The sequence below is a fragment of the Acipenser ruthenus genome, chromosome 53, assembly GCF_902713425.1.
Source record: "Acipenser ruthenus chromosome 53, fAciRut3.2 maternal haplotype, whole genome shotgun sequence".
Lineage (NCBI taxonomy): Eukaryota > Metazoa > Chordata > Actinopteri > Acipenseriformes > Acipenseridae > Acipenser > Acipenser ruthenus.
This window is the reverse complement of record NC_081241.1, coordinates 5,941,704-5,957,938: the sequence shown is the minus strand read 5'-3', so window position 1 is coordinate 5,957,938 and position 16,235 is coordinate 5,941,704. Positions and strand designations below refer to the sequence as shown.

The 16,235-nt window shown below is 43.1% G+C and overlaps 2 protein-coding genes across 2 annotated transcripts; one reads left to right on the top strand and one right to left on the bottom strand.

Moving 5' to 3' along the window:
• Positions 1–346: 346 nt before the first annotated feature.
• LOC131696757 (tripartite motif-containing protein 16-like) lies at positions 347–6,730 on the bottom strand. The gene is made up of 6 exons (XM_059016669.1): positions 6,095–6,730; positions 4,753–4,848; positions 4,255–4,488; positions 3,941–4,100; positions 3,305–3,370; positions 347–1,549 (listed from the first exon to the last, which is right to left on the bottom strand). The coding sequence occupies exons 1-6, from the start codon at positions 6,680–6,682 to the stop codon at positions 1,023–1,025; spliced, it is 1,671 nt and encodes a 556-aa protein (XP_058872652.1). The 5' UTR covers positions 6,683–6,730; the 3' UTR covers positions 347–1,022.
• Positions 6,731–10,727: 3,997 nt separating this feature from the next.
• Positions 10,728–16,235, top strand: LOC131723078 (E3 ubiquitin-protein ligase TRIM47-like). Its single transcript, XM_059016417.1, has 3 exons — positions 10,728–11,339; positions 15,721–15,816; positions 15,978–16,235. The coding sequence occupies exons 1-3, from the start codon at positions 10,752–10,754 to the stop codon at positions 16,233–16,235; spliced, it is 942 nt and encodes a 313-aa protein (XP_058872400.1). The 5' UTR covers positions 10,728–10,751.

The window sequence follows — 16,235 nt, the reverse complement described above, 5'->3', positions numbered from 1 at the left end:
TTCAGGACTGTACCTGCAGTGTTCTTTGAGCAGCTTCACAATAGTATTACCCTGCTATCATTGGCTCCTTCAATTGGCAGGCAAACCTTTGAAAGATACAATAGGGTGAATTACTGTTTTTTTCTTCTTACACCAGACCCAGCAGTCACTGGACAAAGACCTGTATGAAATAGGCTGGTCTGCTGGTATTGTTTAGTTAAAGCAACACTGTGTGGTTATTGTTATAGTAGAATATATTTTCTGTGTGTTTAACATTTTCTCCAAAGCTTTTCTGTGCACTTCAGGTTTCCAGAGACTAGCTGCTGTTGACAGACCACTTAGTTTATGTTAATTTCAGAAGTAGGTGCAGAACAAAACATTTATTGAAAATTAAAAACTTTACAAAACATTTAAAGAAAAAATGTTTGCATTAAAGTACAGAAACATAAAAAATGGTTATTAAAATGGTGCGTATTTACATTTGTGTTTTGGTTTTAATTTAAAACCTGATTATATAGATCGTTGACCTTAAACAGTGCTTTGAATAACAATAAACAATAACATTAATAAACAATAAACTAAATTTGAGACCTATGTAGCCAATTGAAGTGCAATATAGGAAGACATTGTGGAATTACTTAGTGAGCTACAAACAACTTAAGAGATACTTATCAGTACTTGCTGTGGGAATTCTAGCACTGTGCAGAGATGCCAACTAAGTCTGCCACTTGGTTCTATTTATGTGTTTGTAATCAATAAATACTCAGGACATATTGAACATGTTATGCTGAAACAGCTGTACAGTTATGAGTGTTTACAATTACAAAAACACTAACCTGAAAGAGATTAAACAGTAAAAATGAGGCTGCCTTGGCCCCAAGTGTAAAAACAAATAATTCACCTTGTTTCACTCTGCTGGTGGTGCCGTTTTACCCCCTAACTTTCATCCAAAGTTTTGTCAGATTGAAAATTCCCTTCACCCGAGGAGTGGAGAGGACAGACAGGGAGTTTAATACAAAGGTTTTCTTACAGCACAAAACTGTTTAGTTCAGCTGGCAGATTGTTACAGGGGAACCAGAATAAATATAAACCGCAGGATAGAGCGGCTCAGTGAATGTGGTTTGGAATCTGTGCAGGAGGGTCATTGTGTCTGAGACGCCATAAAATGACAGAGTGCCGGCATTAAAGTTCAGATACACTCCTATTCTCGGGGAGCGTGGGGCAGTTATTGCAGTTTCATTGTTATTGTGCCGGGCAGTGTAACTGGAACCGGAGCAGAACAAACTCCAGGACTTGTCATTGTATCCAAGGACACAGGAAAGATCCACTCCTTTCCTGCTGATTCCTTTATATGCAACTCCTATATAAGCCCCTCCCCCACTCCACTCAATCTCCCAGTAACAGCGAGTCCCAGACAAACCCTCTCTGCAAAGCACTTGGAGATAGTAATCAAATCTCTCTGGGTGATCAGAACACCTCTGGGTCTCTCCCCATGTCGCCTTTCTGTTCCCTTCAGACAGACAGAGCTCTCTATGCGCTGTGTTGGGGTCCAGTGTGAGCTGACAGGAATCTGATTGAAGAGAAGAGGACGGGTAGAGGAGAGAGGGTTAGAAAAGTCAAATCACTGAGAAAATCTCCATAGAACCAACCAAAAGTTAGACTTATAAATACATATTACAACAGGTTCTTTTTATAATGGCTGTTTCTGGCATAAGGCTACAACTTGAAAACAGAAGAGGCATTGAAGTACAACGGTACAGAAGGGAGTAATAGGATTGTTTGTATATTTTGGATGAGTTTGTGTGAATTCATTTTGCAGCTGGTAATCAATGCATAAAGTAATGATGCTATTAATTGTAAAATATTATACACTGCCCTCCAACTAGTATTGGTTCAGATGAATACATGCAGAATGACTGGGGTGGGACATTTGTTTCCATTTTCCCCACTCAGACCCCTTGCTTAGTAAATATCTTGAATAGAGTATCATCCACTAAAATCCCTCCACTGTCCTCCCTTTTCCCTGCTCCCTCCTCTATGTTCCCTCCTCCATGCTCCCTGCTGCCTCATTCCTCCTCCATGCTCCCTTCTCCCTGCTCCCTCCTCCATGCTTCTTCTTTTATGTTCCCTACTCCCTCCTCCATGCTCCCTGCTCCCTCATCCATTCTCCCTTTTCTCTGCTCTCTCCTCAATCCACCCTCCAGTATGCTCCCTCCTCCCTCTTCCCATTTTCCTGCTCCCTCCTCACTCCTCCATGCTCCCTTGTCCATAGTCCCTCATCCATCCTCCCTCCTCTATGCTCCTCCTTCCTGCTTCCTCCTCCATACTCTCTGCTCTCTCCTCCATCTTCCCTCCTCTATGCTCCCTCCTCCCTGCTCTATGCTCCCTCCACTCTACTTCTTCCTTCATGCTCCCTTCTCCCTGCTCACTCCTATATGCTCCCTCCTACCTGCTCCCTCCTCTATTCCCTGCTCCCTCCTCCCTGTTCCCTCCTCCCTGGTTCATGATGTCTCCTCCATGCTCCCTCCTCCCTCCCCCTCCTCCCTCCTATTTTATAAACAAGTATATTTAGACTGTGATGTTTAAGGTTGATAATCAATAAACGTGTTGTATAATTCTTACTTGAGATTTATTTCTGACTTTGGAGAAGTTCTCTCTTTTTATTTTTCTGTCTTCAAAAAACTGCTGCTGCTTTTAATTAAGCCCTCTTGCTGTTTGATTCTTTTGTTCATTATAATTCCTCGATCTTATCAAACTTCTTGAATCGGAACCAATCAAATGTAACTCTGCATACAATTACAGTTCACTTAATGTTCCTACTAGGTATGTGTTATATTTTACCCACTCAGACCCCTTGCTTACTAAATATCTTCAATAGAGTATTGTCCACTCTTCAAATATCTGTCTAATATAATGAGCTATCCATCCCACAAGTGCAGTGATACTGCAATATACATTTACTACCAGCACAGGATGACTGGGAAGGATAGCTGTTCATTTTACCCCACAACTGCTTTTACATGCATTGTACATGGATTAAAAGATGGGATGATTTTCTATTCAGGGATACCAAGATATTTAGGGAGAGAAAGGTCTGAGTGGAAAAACAGACAACAAATGCCCCTCTCCCAGTCATTCTGCATGTATTCATCTGAAACAATTTGTTGTCTGTTGGAGAGGAGTGTAGATTAATGGTTTACAATTACTAATAAATAATAATAATTGCTGCCCTCAAGCTCCACCCCTCCCTGTTCTGTAGTGTTAGCTCTTCTCACAATGGAGTGACACGTCTTTCAATTAAATGTTTCAGTGAAAACAGACTTACATTTTAAAAACTCAGCTCTGTTCCTTGGCTCTGGAGCCTGCAGACTGTAAACTGCAACTTCATTCACTTGGTCGAAAAAAAGAGAGAGAAATAGAATTGAAACATGTGTTGTTTAATGTGTGAATCCCTCTCTCTCTGTTTAAATGCTATTGTGTTGTTTTCTCATGTAATGCACTAGAAGCTTAAGGAGGCTGTGTGATCCAGTGGTTAAAGAAAAGGGCTTGTAACCAGAAGGTCACCGGTTCAAATCCCCCCCAGCGACTGACTCACTGTGTGACCCTGAGCAAGTCACTTAATCTCCTTGTGCTCCGTCTTTTGGGTGAGACGTAGTTGTAAGTGACTCTGCAGCTGATGCATAGTTCACACACCCTAGTCTCTGTAAGTCGCCTTGGATAAAGGTGTCTGCTAAATAAACAAATAATAAGAAACTCCCTTCCTGCTCTCATCACTTGGGATGTCACTGTAAATGAGCAGGGGCGTTTCAACCTGGGGAAATCATTTGAAATAAAACATCTGCAATATTCATATAGCCAACAATCTGCAAGAGGTCTTTATTAATGTCTTGCAAGTCCTGTCCCTCCTCAAGCCATTGTCTCTTTGAGAAATCTCTACCAAAGGAATCTATTTTACACCAACCTGTTGTGGTTATTTTGACTAATTCCCCCTTGCAGAAGTTCTCAATATGGTCTTTAAGTACAGATACAGCTTTCCTCACAGCCCCAAAAGAGATGTCTGTATTGACAGTAACGCTGGGTAAGTCTCCAGCTTCAGGAGGGGCACAGAGAGACTGGAAATTCTACAACAGGAAAGTGGAGAAAAGGAGTTTTCAGTGAAACAGAATGGGGTCCAAAACATTCCTGAGGAAAAGCAAGGATTCATTCAATTGGAGAGGTCTGTCTGAAACCGTCCCAGTTATGGACTTGAGATTTTCTAACAAGCAGTGATGTTACCTGTAGAAAATGGATGTGATCCTCTGTCTCTGAAAGCTGTTTCAGCTCAGCATTTCTCCTCCTTAGCTCAGCAATCTCCTGCTCCAGTTTCTTCATGCGTCCTTCAGCCTCATTCACTGCAGCCTTCTCGTTAGCTCCAATCAGCTCAGTAACCTCAGTGTGGATCTTCTCAATGGATCGGATCAGCTCAGTAAAGATCGTCTCACTTTCCTTTATTTCCCTCTGTGCAGATCTCTGAGTGAAATAACACAGTACGGGAGACATCCTTACAACTCATATCAGAAACACATAGCGATATTCTGTAGACTTCGGCAGATTTGCGCAAGTCCATTGATCAGTTTAGAAATCTGTTCTAATGGATGTGTAAATGGATAACAAGTGACAGGATTCAATCTTTTGATATTTCAAAATACAGTTTGTTCCATTTATTTTTCTTAATAATAATAATAATAATAATAATAATAATAATAATAATAACCCCCTCTTGTTAATACCCACTTTCAGTGACTTCACAGCCTGTTTCAGCTCATCCACGTCTTTCAGTCTCTCCTGGATTCTCTGTTGTATTTGTGTCTGTGTCTCTCCCAGCTGCTTCTGTGTAGAAACACAGTGACACAGTGACATTTCTGATGGGGCATTGAGTGATATACTATCACACTCAATACAGACTATTTCAGAGCAAGCTGTGTTATTCACACCGCTCCCATTAATATGGAATTAGATTAACAATACAGACATTATGCAAACAGATACCCTACATGTCAATATCTAAAGGTATGCTATGTAAACTGTCAGAATAATTCTTAATTAAATGGAATGTAGCAAATTACATGATCTTTTTTTCACTGTTTCTTTACCTCCTTATGATGTTTTCAGTGATTCGGAGTGGTCATTGCAATTCTTATTTTAATGAGTCTATGTTATGGGGCCTTAACCTGAGTTCAGAAGCTGATCTTCAGTCTCGTTGCCAGTTATAGACATCTGCAGACAGTCTAGATCAGTCAACATGCCTGCATTGTGGCAAAAGCCAGCACCATCTAGTGCACAGCTGCCAGCAATACAACAGGACACTTGACTTACAGCACCTGTCCACTAGATGGCACTGGCTCTTACTACTTGTGGTAAGGTTAGCATCAAGGCCCAGGTGTTATCGGCAGGGAGAGTGACTCAGACACAGAATTGCCTGTGTGGCATCAATTACCTATCTGGGAAATAGCCACACCTGTGATTGCTGGCAGGGACAGGTTTAACCCCTTCCCTGCTAACCTTACATTCCCCCACACACTCTTTACAAGGACAGGGCTGCTGCTCTGTCACACTGCTAACTGAGAACTGTTGCTGATCCAGCGTGTGTCACATTACATAAGCTTATGACAGGCACCTAGACAGCTGAAGCTGCTTTCTCTAATGTAGATTGCATTTCATATGTATTTTGGGCACATGCTTTTGTTTATTTGTTTAAATCAGGTACCAGGCTTTGTTTGTTACACAATTTAACTATGGTATGTTATATAAGATATGATATATGACAATAAAACATATTCAAACATGATATATAAGTTACACAATAAATAGTAAAATAACCGTATCAAAATAGTGAAAATGAAAAGCAATTGAACCGAATAAAAAGAAAACCCAAATAAACCAGAAACTACAAATATAAACCTAATCAATAATAATTTAGGCTGAGAAAGTAAAATAGGTCTCAATAAAATATTCAATTCAATGCACTAATTGATCTCACGTTAAACGATCTAACATTTTATAAATAGACACACTAAATATCCCTGGGAATTCTTATCTTCTAGAATAGCTACAAGGAAATGGTTCAAACCGTTACCTGTTTCCCAGTCCTTTCTGTCTCAGCTGAGACTGTATCATGGCTCTTGTGTTCCTTGTCTGCACACAACCAGCAAATACACGACTGATCGGTTCTACAGAAGACCTCAAAAACCTTCTGGTGTTCAGCACAAAGCTTCTGCTCCAGATTTTCAATAGCGTTGACCAGTTTGTGCCTCTTGAAAGCAACACCCTCATAGTGTGGCTTGACATGTGTTTCCCAATAAGAGGCCAGGCATGTCAAACAGGATTTCACAGCTTTAAACTTTCTCCCAGTGCAGACATCACACGGCACATCTCCAGGTCCAGCATAACTTTGAGCAGGAGGAGGATTGAGCCTTCTCTTCTTGAATTCTCCAGCAATTTCAGCCAGGATGGTGTTTCTGTGCAGAACAGGCCTTCGGGTAAAGGTCTTTCTGCACTGGGGGCAGCTGTAGAAACGTCTATGTTCAGTCCGATCCCAGCAGTTCTTAATACACCCCATACAGTAACTGTGTCCACATGGAATAGCGACTGGGTCCTTCAATATCTCCAGACACACTGCACACAACAACTGCTGCTCTGCTACCAGAATATTTGCTTCTGCCATTTCTGCTGCAGTGAGGCAGAGAGACTGACGATTTCACTACAAACGAAACTTCACTGTGCTGTGATTTCCTGGAATTGTGTAAAACTCCAAGAGGTGGGGTTTTGGACTGAGGAAAGGTTTAAACAAGCAGGAGGAGCAGAAACTGCTGAATGAGTGTGGGAGTGGCAGAGAGCAGAGAGTTGGGAGTGGGACTGTCACAGTAACCCTTTAACAACTATCCCTCTCCCCCCCCATCATGACACCCCTCATTTAACAATGAAAGATTGATTCAGGACAGCATATTATATGATATTGTAAATATTTACAATGTTAAGATTATGAATTAAACAGCAGGGCTGATGAGTCTAACTTTGTGTTTCTGTCTAAAATCTATAATATGTAAACTTAGAAAGTTCTGTTACACTGACCATATTTTTTTTTTTTACAACGGTTTGAACAGCATTTCTTTACTTGTTGTTACTGTATAACTTCTGTCAATAACTTCTGTCACAGTTTCTGTATAACTTCTGTCATAGGGCAGCAGTGTGGAGTAGTGGTTAGGGCTCTGGACTCTTGGCCGGAGGGTTGTGGTTTCAATCCCCAGTGGGGGACACTGCGGTTGTACCCTTGAGCAAGGTACTTTACCTAGATTGCTCCAGTAAAAACCCAACTGTATAAATGGGTAATTGTATGTAAAAATAATGTGATATCTGTATAATGTGATATCTTGTAACAATTGTAAGTTGCCCTGGATAAGGGCGTCTGTTAAGAAATAAATAATAATAATAATAATAACAACGAGTATAGCGTGTTGGATTTTTAAAGGCAGCAATAACCAGGGGTGTAGCTAGGAATGCATTTTTACCAAGGCAAAAATCTAATTTGTCTAAAAAAAACCCTCCATATCCTATATATATATATATATATATATATATATATATATATATATATATATATATATATATATATACATACACACACACAGTGCCTATAGAAAGTCTACACCCCCCTGAACTTTTTTCACATTTTGTTGTGTCAGTGCCTCAAAGTTTCATGCATTTAAATGAGGATTTTTTCCCACTTATAAACACACCATACTCCACACTGTTAAGGGAAAAAAAGTTTTTATTGAGAAAAAAATTATATATTAAAAATACAAAACTGAAAGATCATAATTGGATAAGTCTCCACCCCCCTGAGTTAATACTTGGTGAAATCACCTTTGGCAGCAATTACAGCTGTGATGCTTCACAGTAGGGATGGTGTTCTTTGGGTGATGCGCTGTGTTGGGTTTGCACCAAACATAACGCTTTGCATTTATGCCAAAAAATTCCATTTTAGTTTCGTCAGACCACAAAACTTTTTGCCACATCTCCTGAGTGTTTTTTTACATACTTCAAACGGGATTCAAGGTGGGCTTTCTTGAGTAATGGCTTCCTTCTTGCCACCCTACCATACAGGCCAGATTTGTGGAGTGCTTGGGATATTGTTGTCACAGGCACACTTTGACCAGTCTTGGCCATAAAAGCCTGTACCTCTTGCAAAGTTGCCATTGGCCTCTTGGTAGCCTCTCTGATCAGTCTCCTTCTTGCTCGGTCATCCAGTTTGGCGGGACGGCCTGATCTAGGCAGGGTCTTGGTGGTGCCATACACCTTCCACTTCTTAATAATCGTCTGTGCTCCAAGGGATATTCAAGGCCTTTTATATTTTTTTATACCCATCCCCTGATCTGTGCCTGGTGCTCATGGTTGAGTCTTTGCTTTGAAATGCACTACCCAACAGAGGGAACCTACAGGAACTGTTGAATTTATCCTGAAATCATGTGAATCACTACAATTTAACACAGGTGGAGGCCACTTAACTTGGTGTGTGATTTTGAAGCCGATTGGTTACACCTGAGCTAATTTAGGATTGCTATTACAAGGGGGTGGACACTTATCCAAACAAGCTATTTCAGTTTTTATTTGTAATTAATGTTAATTAATTAACTACAAACTTCTAGAATATTTTTTTTCACTTGGAAGTTGTGGGGCAGGATGTGTAGATAAATGAAAAAAAAAACTATTTGAATGCATTTTAATTCCAGGCTATAAGGCAACAAAAGGTGAGCATTTTGAAAGGGTGTAGACTTTCTATAGGCACTGTATATATCTGTTACGAAGGTGAAAGTTATCATCTTATAAAGTCTAATGACTATTAATGCAAACTGCAAAGTAATATATGTTGCTAACTGTTTAGCCAGCGATCCACCTTGGATGATGTTTGAAATATCATGACCCATATTTTTTAAAACAAATTGGCTCCCAGCAAAACCACACCAACCTAAAATGACCCTTTTCACACTGTAGAAATATGTGATATTAAAAGGGCAGGAAGAATAGAAGTTATAAATATGAATCAGTAGATGTGTTTATACCTTCACTGAGAGACATGCGTTTGATTCACTGCTACTGAAGTTAATGCTGAGACCAATGACACTGAAGTTAATGCTGAGACCGGTGACACTGATGCTACAAATGTCAGGACTGTCCAGTCCCTGACCACATTCCATGACTCACCTCTTCAGAAAGTACCTGTAGAACTCCTCTGTTATTCCCCTTGGACACTTATCACCCTTCCTTAAATGCGCTTTACTTGTTCTTATCTGCCCCCTATTTTACTACATTTAATCCTGTACTTTAGAGTACTGTAATCTGCCAAGTGTTATTTAATCTGTAGTATTTTGTATTGAATTATATCCTGATGTAACTATCACTGACACTGTTATCTGCTGTATTATTGAATCGTATTTTGTCACACTTGTACTTGCTTGAACCAAAGTCATTGTATTTATCTTGCTCTTAATTGTATTATTACTTGTACTGTATTTCTTGAAATGTATTTGTTTACGACTGTAAGCCGCCCTGGATAAGGGCGTCTGCTAAGAAATAAATAATACAAATGGAAATGGTAAGACTGGCCGTTTACTGGACACTGCTGGGACTGGTAAGACGTGCTGGTACTGCTGGAACTGGTAAGACTAGTGCTGACACTGCTGGACTGGTCAGACTGGTGCCGGCGCTGCTGTAAAACCAGCAGCCACAGGGGGTCCCCAGGACCGGGTTTGAGAGCGTCCATTCAAATGCATCTCACCAAATTCAATACATACTTACGCCTCGAGTTAAGTTTGATACATTTCACCTGCTTTCTTTTTATTAAATATAAACCAATGAACAAACTGCTAAATAAGCCCCACATTCCTGTGAAAGTCGAAAGAAGAAATATGGAGCAAAGTTTTAAATGACATGTTTACACGACACGGATAATCACAAATAAATAAAAAATAAAAGGGGGTAGCATCTCGCTTTCCTCTTAGCAAATTTGTCAGCACCAGCCTGTATTTGTAAGTCTAATGTTTTTGCTTGTCGGGTTAGCTCGCAATAATCAAAATCTCTCTCAATCTCATCGCCAGTAGAGTACAAGCAGGTATGTTTTGACCCTTTTCATGCACAAAAATAACCTTTCATTTGCCGAACTTATACCAACATTTGCATACGGTGAAAATATGTTAGAACAATAAATCCATTGATTTTCATGTATAACATTGCCTTCATTTTCTTTCCATAGAAATGCATATTTAAGCAATGTAACATTTTAAAACAGTAATTCTAACTTCAACCAGATGCATCTCATAATGTAGTGCAGTGGTTCCCAACCCCCAGTCATTTTATAAGTAACTTGAAATATGCAACTGTTCAAGAGGTGAAAACAAGTCCAGCAGTGACATCACCAGTCTGACCAGTCCCAGCAGTATCATATAATATGCTGTCCTGAATCAATCTTTCATTGTTAAATGAGGGGTGTCATGATGCGGGGGGGGGGGGAGGGGGGGGGGATAGTAGTGGTAGGACTACTTTGACAGTCCCACTCCCAACTCTCTCCTCTCCGCCCCTCTCACACTCATTCAGCAGTTTCTGCTCCTCCTGCTTGTTTAAACCTGACCTCAATACAAAACTCCACCTCTTGGAGTTTTACACAATTCCAGGAAATCGGCACAGTATAGTTTTGTTTGTAGTGAAATCGTCAGTCTGTCTGTTTCACTGCAGCAAGTATGACAGAAGCAAATATTCTGGTAGCAGAGGAGCAGTTGATGTGTCCAGAGTGTCTGGAGATATTGAAGGACCCAGTCGCTATTCCATGTGGACACAGTTACTGTATGGGGTGTATTAAGAACTGCTGGGATCGGTCTGAACATAGACATTTCTACAGCTGCCCCCAGTGCAGAAAGACCTTTATCCGAAGGCCTGTTCTGCGCAGAAACACCATCCTGGCTGAAATTGCTGGAGAATTCAAGAAGAGAAGACTCAATCCTCCTCCTGCTCAAAGTTATGCTGGACCTGGAGATGTGCCGTGTGATTTCTGCACTGGGAGAAAGTTCAAAGCTGTGAAATCCTGTTTGACGTGCCTGGCCTCTTACTGTGAAACACACGTAAAGTCACAGTATGAGGGGGCTGCTTTCAAGAGGTACAAACTGGTCAATGCAATTGAAAATCTGGAGCAGAAGCTTTGTGCTGAACACCAAAATATTTTTGAGGTCTTTTGTAGAACCGATCAGACGTGTATTTGCTGGTTGTGTGCAGACAAGGAACACAAGAGCCATGATACAGTCTCAGCTGAGACAGAAAGGACTGGGAAACAGGTAAGGGTTTGAACCATTTCCTTGTAGCTGTCCTAGATGATAAGGATTAATCAGGATATTTAGTGTGTCTATTTATAAAATGTTAGCTAGTTTTACATTAGATCAATTAGTGCATTGAATTTAATATTGTATTGAGACCTATTTTACTTTCTCAGCCTAAATTATTATGGATTAGGTTTATATTTGTAGTTTCTGGTTTATTTGGGTTTTCTTTTTATTCGGTTCAATTGCTTTTCATTTTCACTATTTTGATACAGTTATTTTACTATTTATTGTGTAACTTATATATCATGTTTGAATATGTTTTATTGTCATATATTATATCTTATATATCATACCATAGTTAAATTGTGTAACAAACAAAGCCTGGTACCTGATTTAAACAAATAAACAAAAGCCTGTGCCCAAAATACATATGAAATGCAATATACATTAGAGAAAGCAGCTTCAGTTGTCTAGGTGCCTGTCATAAGCTTATGTAATGTGACACGCTGGATCAGCAACAATTCTCAGTTAGCAGTGTGACAGAGCAACAGCCCTGTCCCTGTAAAGAGTGTTTAGGGGAATGTAAGGTTAGCAGGGACGGGGTTAAACCTGTCCCTGCCAGCAATCACAGGTGTGGCTATTTCCCAGTTAGGTAACTGATGCTAATTGGGGAGTGACCACACAGGTATAAAAGCAGGGAGAAATCCCTTGTATGGTGGTGGAGTTGGGGAGAGTGGATGAGAGTGGATGAGAGTGGATGAGAGTGGATGAGAGTGGATGAGAGTGGATGAGAGTGGATGAGAGTGAAGGCTAATGCCCAGCCTGCAGGAATTAAGAGGTGCTGTACTTTGTTTTGTTTAAACCTTTTGTTTTGGCCCTTGTGTCTGTTATTTGTGTTTATTAAAAGTGTGCAGTAGTGCTGAGCTTGAGCAATTCTGTGTCTGAGTCCCTCTCCCTGTCGATAACACCTGGGCCTTGATGCTAACCTTCCCACAAGTAGTAAGAGCCAGTGCCATCTAGTGGACAGGTGCTGTAAATCAAGTGTACTGTTGTATTGCTGGCAGCTGTACACTAGATGGCACTGGCTTTTGCCACTATGCAGGCATGTTGACTGATCTAGCCTGTCTGCAGATGTCTATGACTGGCAACGAGACTGAAGATCAGCTTCTGAACTCAGGTTAAGCCCCATAACACAGACTCATTAAAATAAGAATTGAGTATTGCATTAAGACCGTTCTGAATCACTGAAAACATCACAAGGAGGTGAAGAAACAGTGAAAAAAAGATCATGTAATTTGCTACATTCTATTTAATTAAGAATCTTTGTGACAGCTTAGATAGCATACCTTTAGATATTGACACGTAGGGTATCTGTTTGCATAATGTCTGTATCGTTAATCTTATTCCATATTAATGGGAGATGTGTGAGCAACACAACGTGCTCCGAAATATCCTGTGTTGGTGTGGCGGAGTGTCCCGCCCCTATTTGTTATTATTTGTATTTTTGTTTGCGGCGCTTCTTTTGTTATTGTTTATAATTTAAAACCCGTGAGGATGCGTGACTGATCAGCTACTGATTATTTAACTAGCTGACAGTCATGCATCCTTACCAAACGCGTGCAGACTGTGGCTGAGGGGTAATAAGATAATTAACAGCTAGTTAACCCCTCGGCCAGAGTATAAGAACCTGCAGCTGTCCGTGCTGCAGGGTTGGGTGTACAGAGAGGAGGTACGGGGAGATAGAGAGGAGACAGAAATTAACAATTGCTAAAACGTGCTGGATTAGCCAGCACGACACTTACTTGTTTGTCTGTCTGATTTGTTTGGCCCTCGTGCCCTTTGGTTTCTGTTTTGTTGTTTGTTTAAATCTTTTATTTTTGTTTTGTTTATTAATAAAATCAGCTGAACGCCATTGCGTTCAGCTTCACCCGCCCATCCATTGTTTTGATTCAGTTACTTCCTGGTCGTGACATCACCACACCTCACCACTGCAAGCCATCCTGCCACATATGGTGCCCTGCGTGGGACAAACAACGCCTCCAACAGTCGGACCAGGAAGGAAAAGGACGTTTTTTTTTTTTTTTTCAAAAAGTATTTTTTTGTGTTTTTTTGAAAGGGAAAAAAAGAAAATGGGGAAAAGTAGCTGGAGGAGAAAGCAGCAGCAGCAACAACAACAGCAGCAGGAGGCTCAGCAACAGCAGCGCGGGGCTGGTCGCAAGCCCTGCGGGGTCCTTACCACGCTGGACGTCTGCCTCACCTGCCTGAAGGGTGAGGAGTGGTGCTTCGCGGTTGGTGAGGTCGGTCACGTGGCACCGGACCAACCCCCTCCATGGCAGGAGAGGAAGGAGCCTGAGCGTCCAGCAAGGGTGAGAGATGACCTGCATCCTCCGAGGCGGAAGAATCCTGTCTCCTCTGAGGGAATCTGGGACTGGCTGGCGGAGCCTAAGAGGGATATCGTGGTCGCCTTCCCTGCTGTGATCAACCTCCTGTGGGCGAGAGATGGGGAGCGCTGGGAGGCCTGGGAACAGAAACACCACCCAGCATCCCTCCCAGACATCGCAGCCATGGTGCTCAACTACCTGGCTGCAGATATGGGAGGGGCCCCGCTGCTGTTTCCAGCGCCAGAAAGAGAGGAGCCATCGCTGCCGTCTCCAACGCCAGAGGGAGAGAAGCCATTGCTGCCGTCTCCAGCGCCAGAGGGAGAGAAGCCATTGCTGCCGTCTCCAGCGCCAGAGGGAGAGGAGCCATTGCTGCCGTCTCCAGCGCCAGAGGGAAAGGAGCCATTGCTGCCGTCTCCAGCGCCAGAGGGAAAGGAGCCATTGCTTCCGTCTCCAACGCCAGAGGGTGAGGAGCCCTCGCCACTGTCTCCACCACCAGGAGCAGAGCAGCAGGAGCTGCCTCTGTCTCCACCACCACTAGGGGCAGAGCAGCAGGAGCTGCCTCTGCCTACCCCACCTCCACCAGCAGAGGCTGAATGCCTGCTGGTTTCGCATCAACCGCCGTGGGAGGACTGCTTGCCGCTCCCAGCTCCACCAGCAGAGGGTGAATGCCTGCTGGTTCCGCCTCAGCCGCCGTGGGAGGACTGCTTGCCCCTTCCACCTCCACCAGCAGAGGGTGAATGCCTGCTGGTTCCACATCCACCGTCATGGGAAGAACTGCTCCTGCCCTGCCTCGCACCGCCCAAGGATGCCTGTTGCTCCGCATCGCCTGGGGCTGCTTGTTGCTCCGCATCGCCTGGAGAGCCACCAGTTACAGGGTATGAAGGAGAAGTGGAGCTCCCGCTGCCGCCTCCATGGCCAGGGGCTCCCCTCCCAAGTTTGCCTCCCGAGGGTCCGCTGCTGCTGCCGTCGCCTCCCGAGGGTCCGCTGCTGCTGCCGTCGCCTCCCGAGGGTCCGCTGCTGCTGCCATCGCCTCCCGAGGGTCCGCTGCTGCTGCCGTCGCCTCCCGAGGGTTCGCTGCTGCTGCCATCGCCTCACGAGGGTCCTATTTTGCCTGGGGTTGCTACCAGTCCTGCCATGCGGCAGGAAATACTGTGGCTGGAGCCCCATGAAGGGCAACTGCCAGCCATGAAGAAGGGAGGGGAGGTCAGGAGACCAGCTCCCCCCGCAGCAATTTCGCTGCAGGAGAAAGGGTGGCCGGAGCCCCACGGATGGGAGCTGCCAGCCATGAATAAGGGGGGGCAGGTCTGGAGACCACCCCAAAATTTTTTTTGGCCAGAGTAGCCGGCCTGTATGTGGTCCTCTGGGACGCTACAGTTGTTGGGGTGGGAGGAGGACATCCCGCCGTGGCCGGCCCCGGAGACACCTTGCTTCCCCTGTTCCTGGGCCGGGACTGCTAGCCGGGACTTTAGGGAATAAGGTGGGGAGGTCGCCGAAAAGGCCATGTGTGCTGCGAGGATGCGTGACTGATCAGCTACTGATTAACTAGCTGACAGTCACGCATCCTTACCAAACGTGTGCAGACTGTGGCCGAGGGGTAATAAGATAATTAACAGCTAGTTAACCCCTCGGCCAGAGTATAAGAACCTGCAGCTGTCCGTGCTGCAGGGTTGGGTGTACAGAGAGGAGGTACGGGGAGATAGAGAGGAGACAGAAATTAACAATTGCTAAAACGTGCTGGATTAGCCAGCACGACACTTACTTGTTTGTCTGTCTGATTCGTTTGGCCCTCGTGCCCTTTGGTTTCTGTTTTGTTGTTTGTTTAAATCTTTTATTTTTGTTTTGTTTATTAATATTAATAAAATCACCCGCCCATCCATTGTTTTGATTCAGTTACTTCCTGGTCCGTGATGTCACCACACCTCACCACTGCAAGCCATCCTGCCACAGTTGGTTGTGACAGGATATCACTCAATGCCCCAACAGAAATGTCACTGTGTCACTGTGTTTCTACACAGAAGCAGCTGGGAGAGACACAGACACAAATACAACAGAGAATCCAGGAGAGACTGAAAGACGTGGATGAGCTGAAACAGGCTGTAGAGTCACTGAAAGTGGGTATTGACAAGAGGGGGTTATTATTATTATTATTATTATTATTATTATTATTATTATTATTATTATTATTATTACCTACAGAAGTTTACTGTCTATGCCTGATGTGTTTTTGATATCAATTCTATCCATGTCTCCTCTACTGTGTTCTTTCACTCAGAGATCTGCATGCATAGAAATAAAGGAAAGTGAGAAGATCTTTACTGAGCTGATCCAATCCATTGAGAAGATCCACACTGGGGTTATTGAGCTGATTGGAGCTAACGAGAAGGCTGCAGTGAATCAGGCTGAAGGACGAATGAAGAAACTGGAGCAGGAGATTGCTGAGCTAAGGAGGAAAAACGCTGAGCTGAAACAGCTTTCAGAGACACAGGATCACACCCATTTTCTACAGGTGATTTCCATTACACGAGAGTAG

Excerpts from the sequence above, each read along its gene's own strand:
- LOC131723078 (XM_059016417.1), top strand. The coding sequence starts at position 10,752 with ATGACAGAAGCAAATATTCTGGTAGCAGAGGAGCAGTTGATGTGTCCA. Across the intron at positions 11,340-15,720 it reads CAGAAAGGACTGGGAAACAG|AAGCAGCTGGGAGAGACACA; the intron begins GTAAGGGTTTGA and ends GTTTCTACACAG. Across the intron at positions 15,817-15,977 it reads AGGCTGTAGAGTCACTGAAA|AGATCTGCATGCATAGAAAT; the intron begins GTGGGTATTGAC and ends TCTTTCACTCAG.
- LOC131696757 (XM_059016669.1), bottom strand. The coding sequence starts at position 6,682 with ATGGCAGAAGCAAATATTCTGGTAGCAGAGCAGCAGTTGTTGTGTGCA. Across the intron at positions 4,849-6,094 it reads CAGAAAGGACTGGGAAACAG|AAGCAGCTGGGAGAGACACA; the intron begins GTAACGGTTTGA and ends GTTTCTACACAG. Across the intron at positions 3,371-3,940 it reads AGTCAAAATAACCACAACAG|TGAATGAAGTTGCAGTTTAC; the intron begins GTTGGTGTAAAA and ends TTTTCGACCAAG.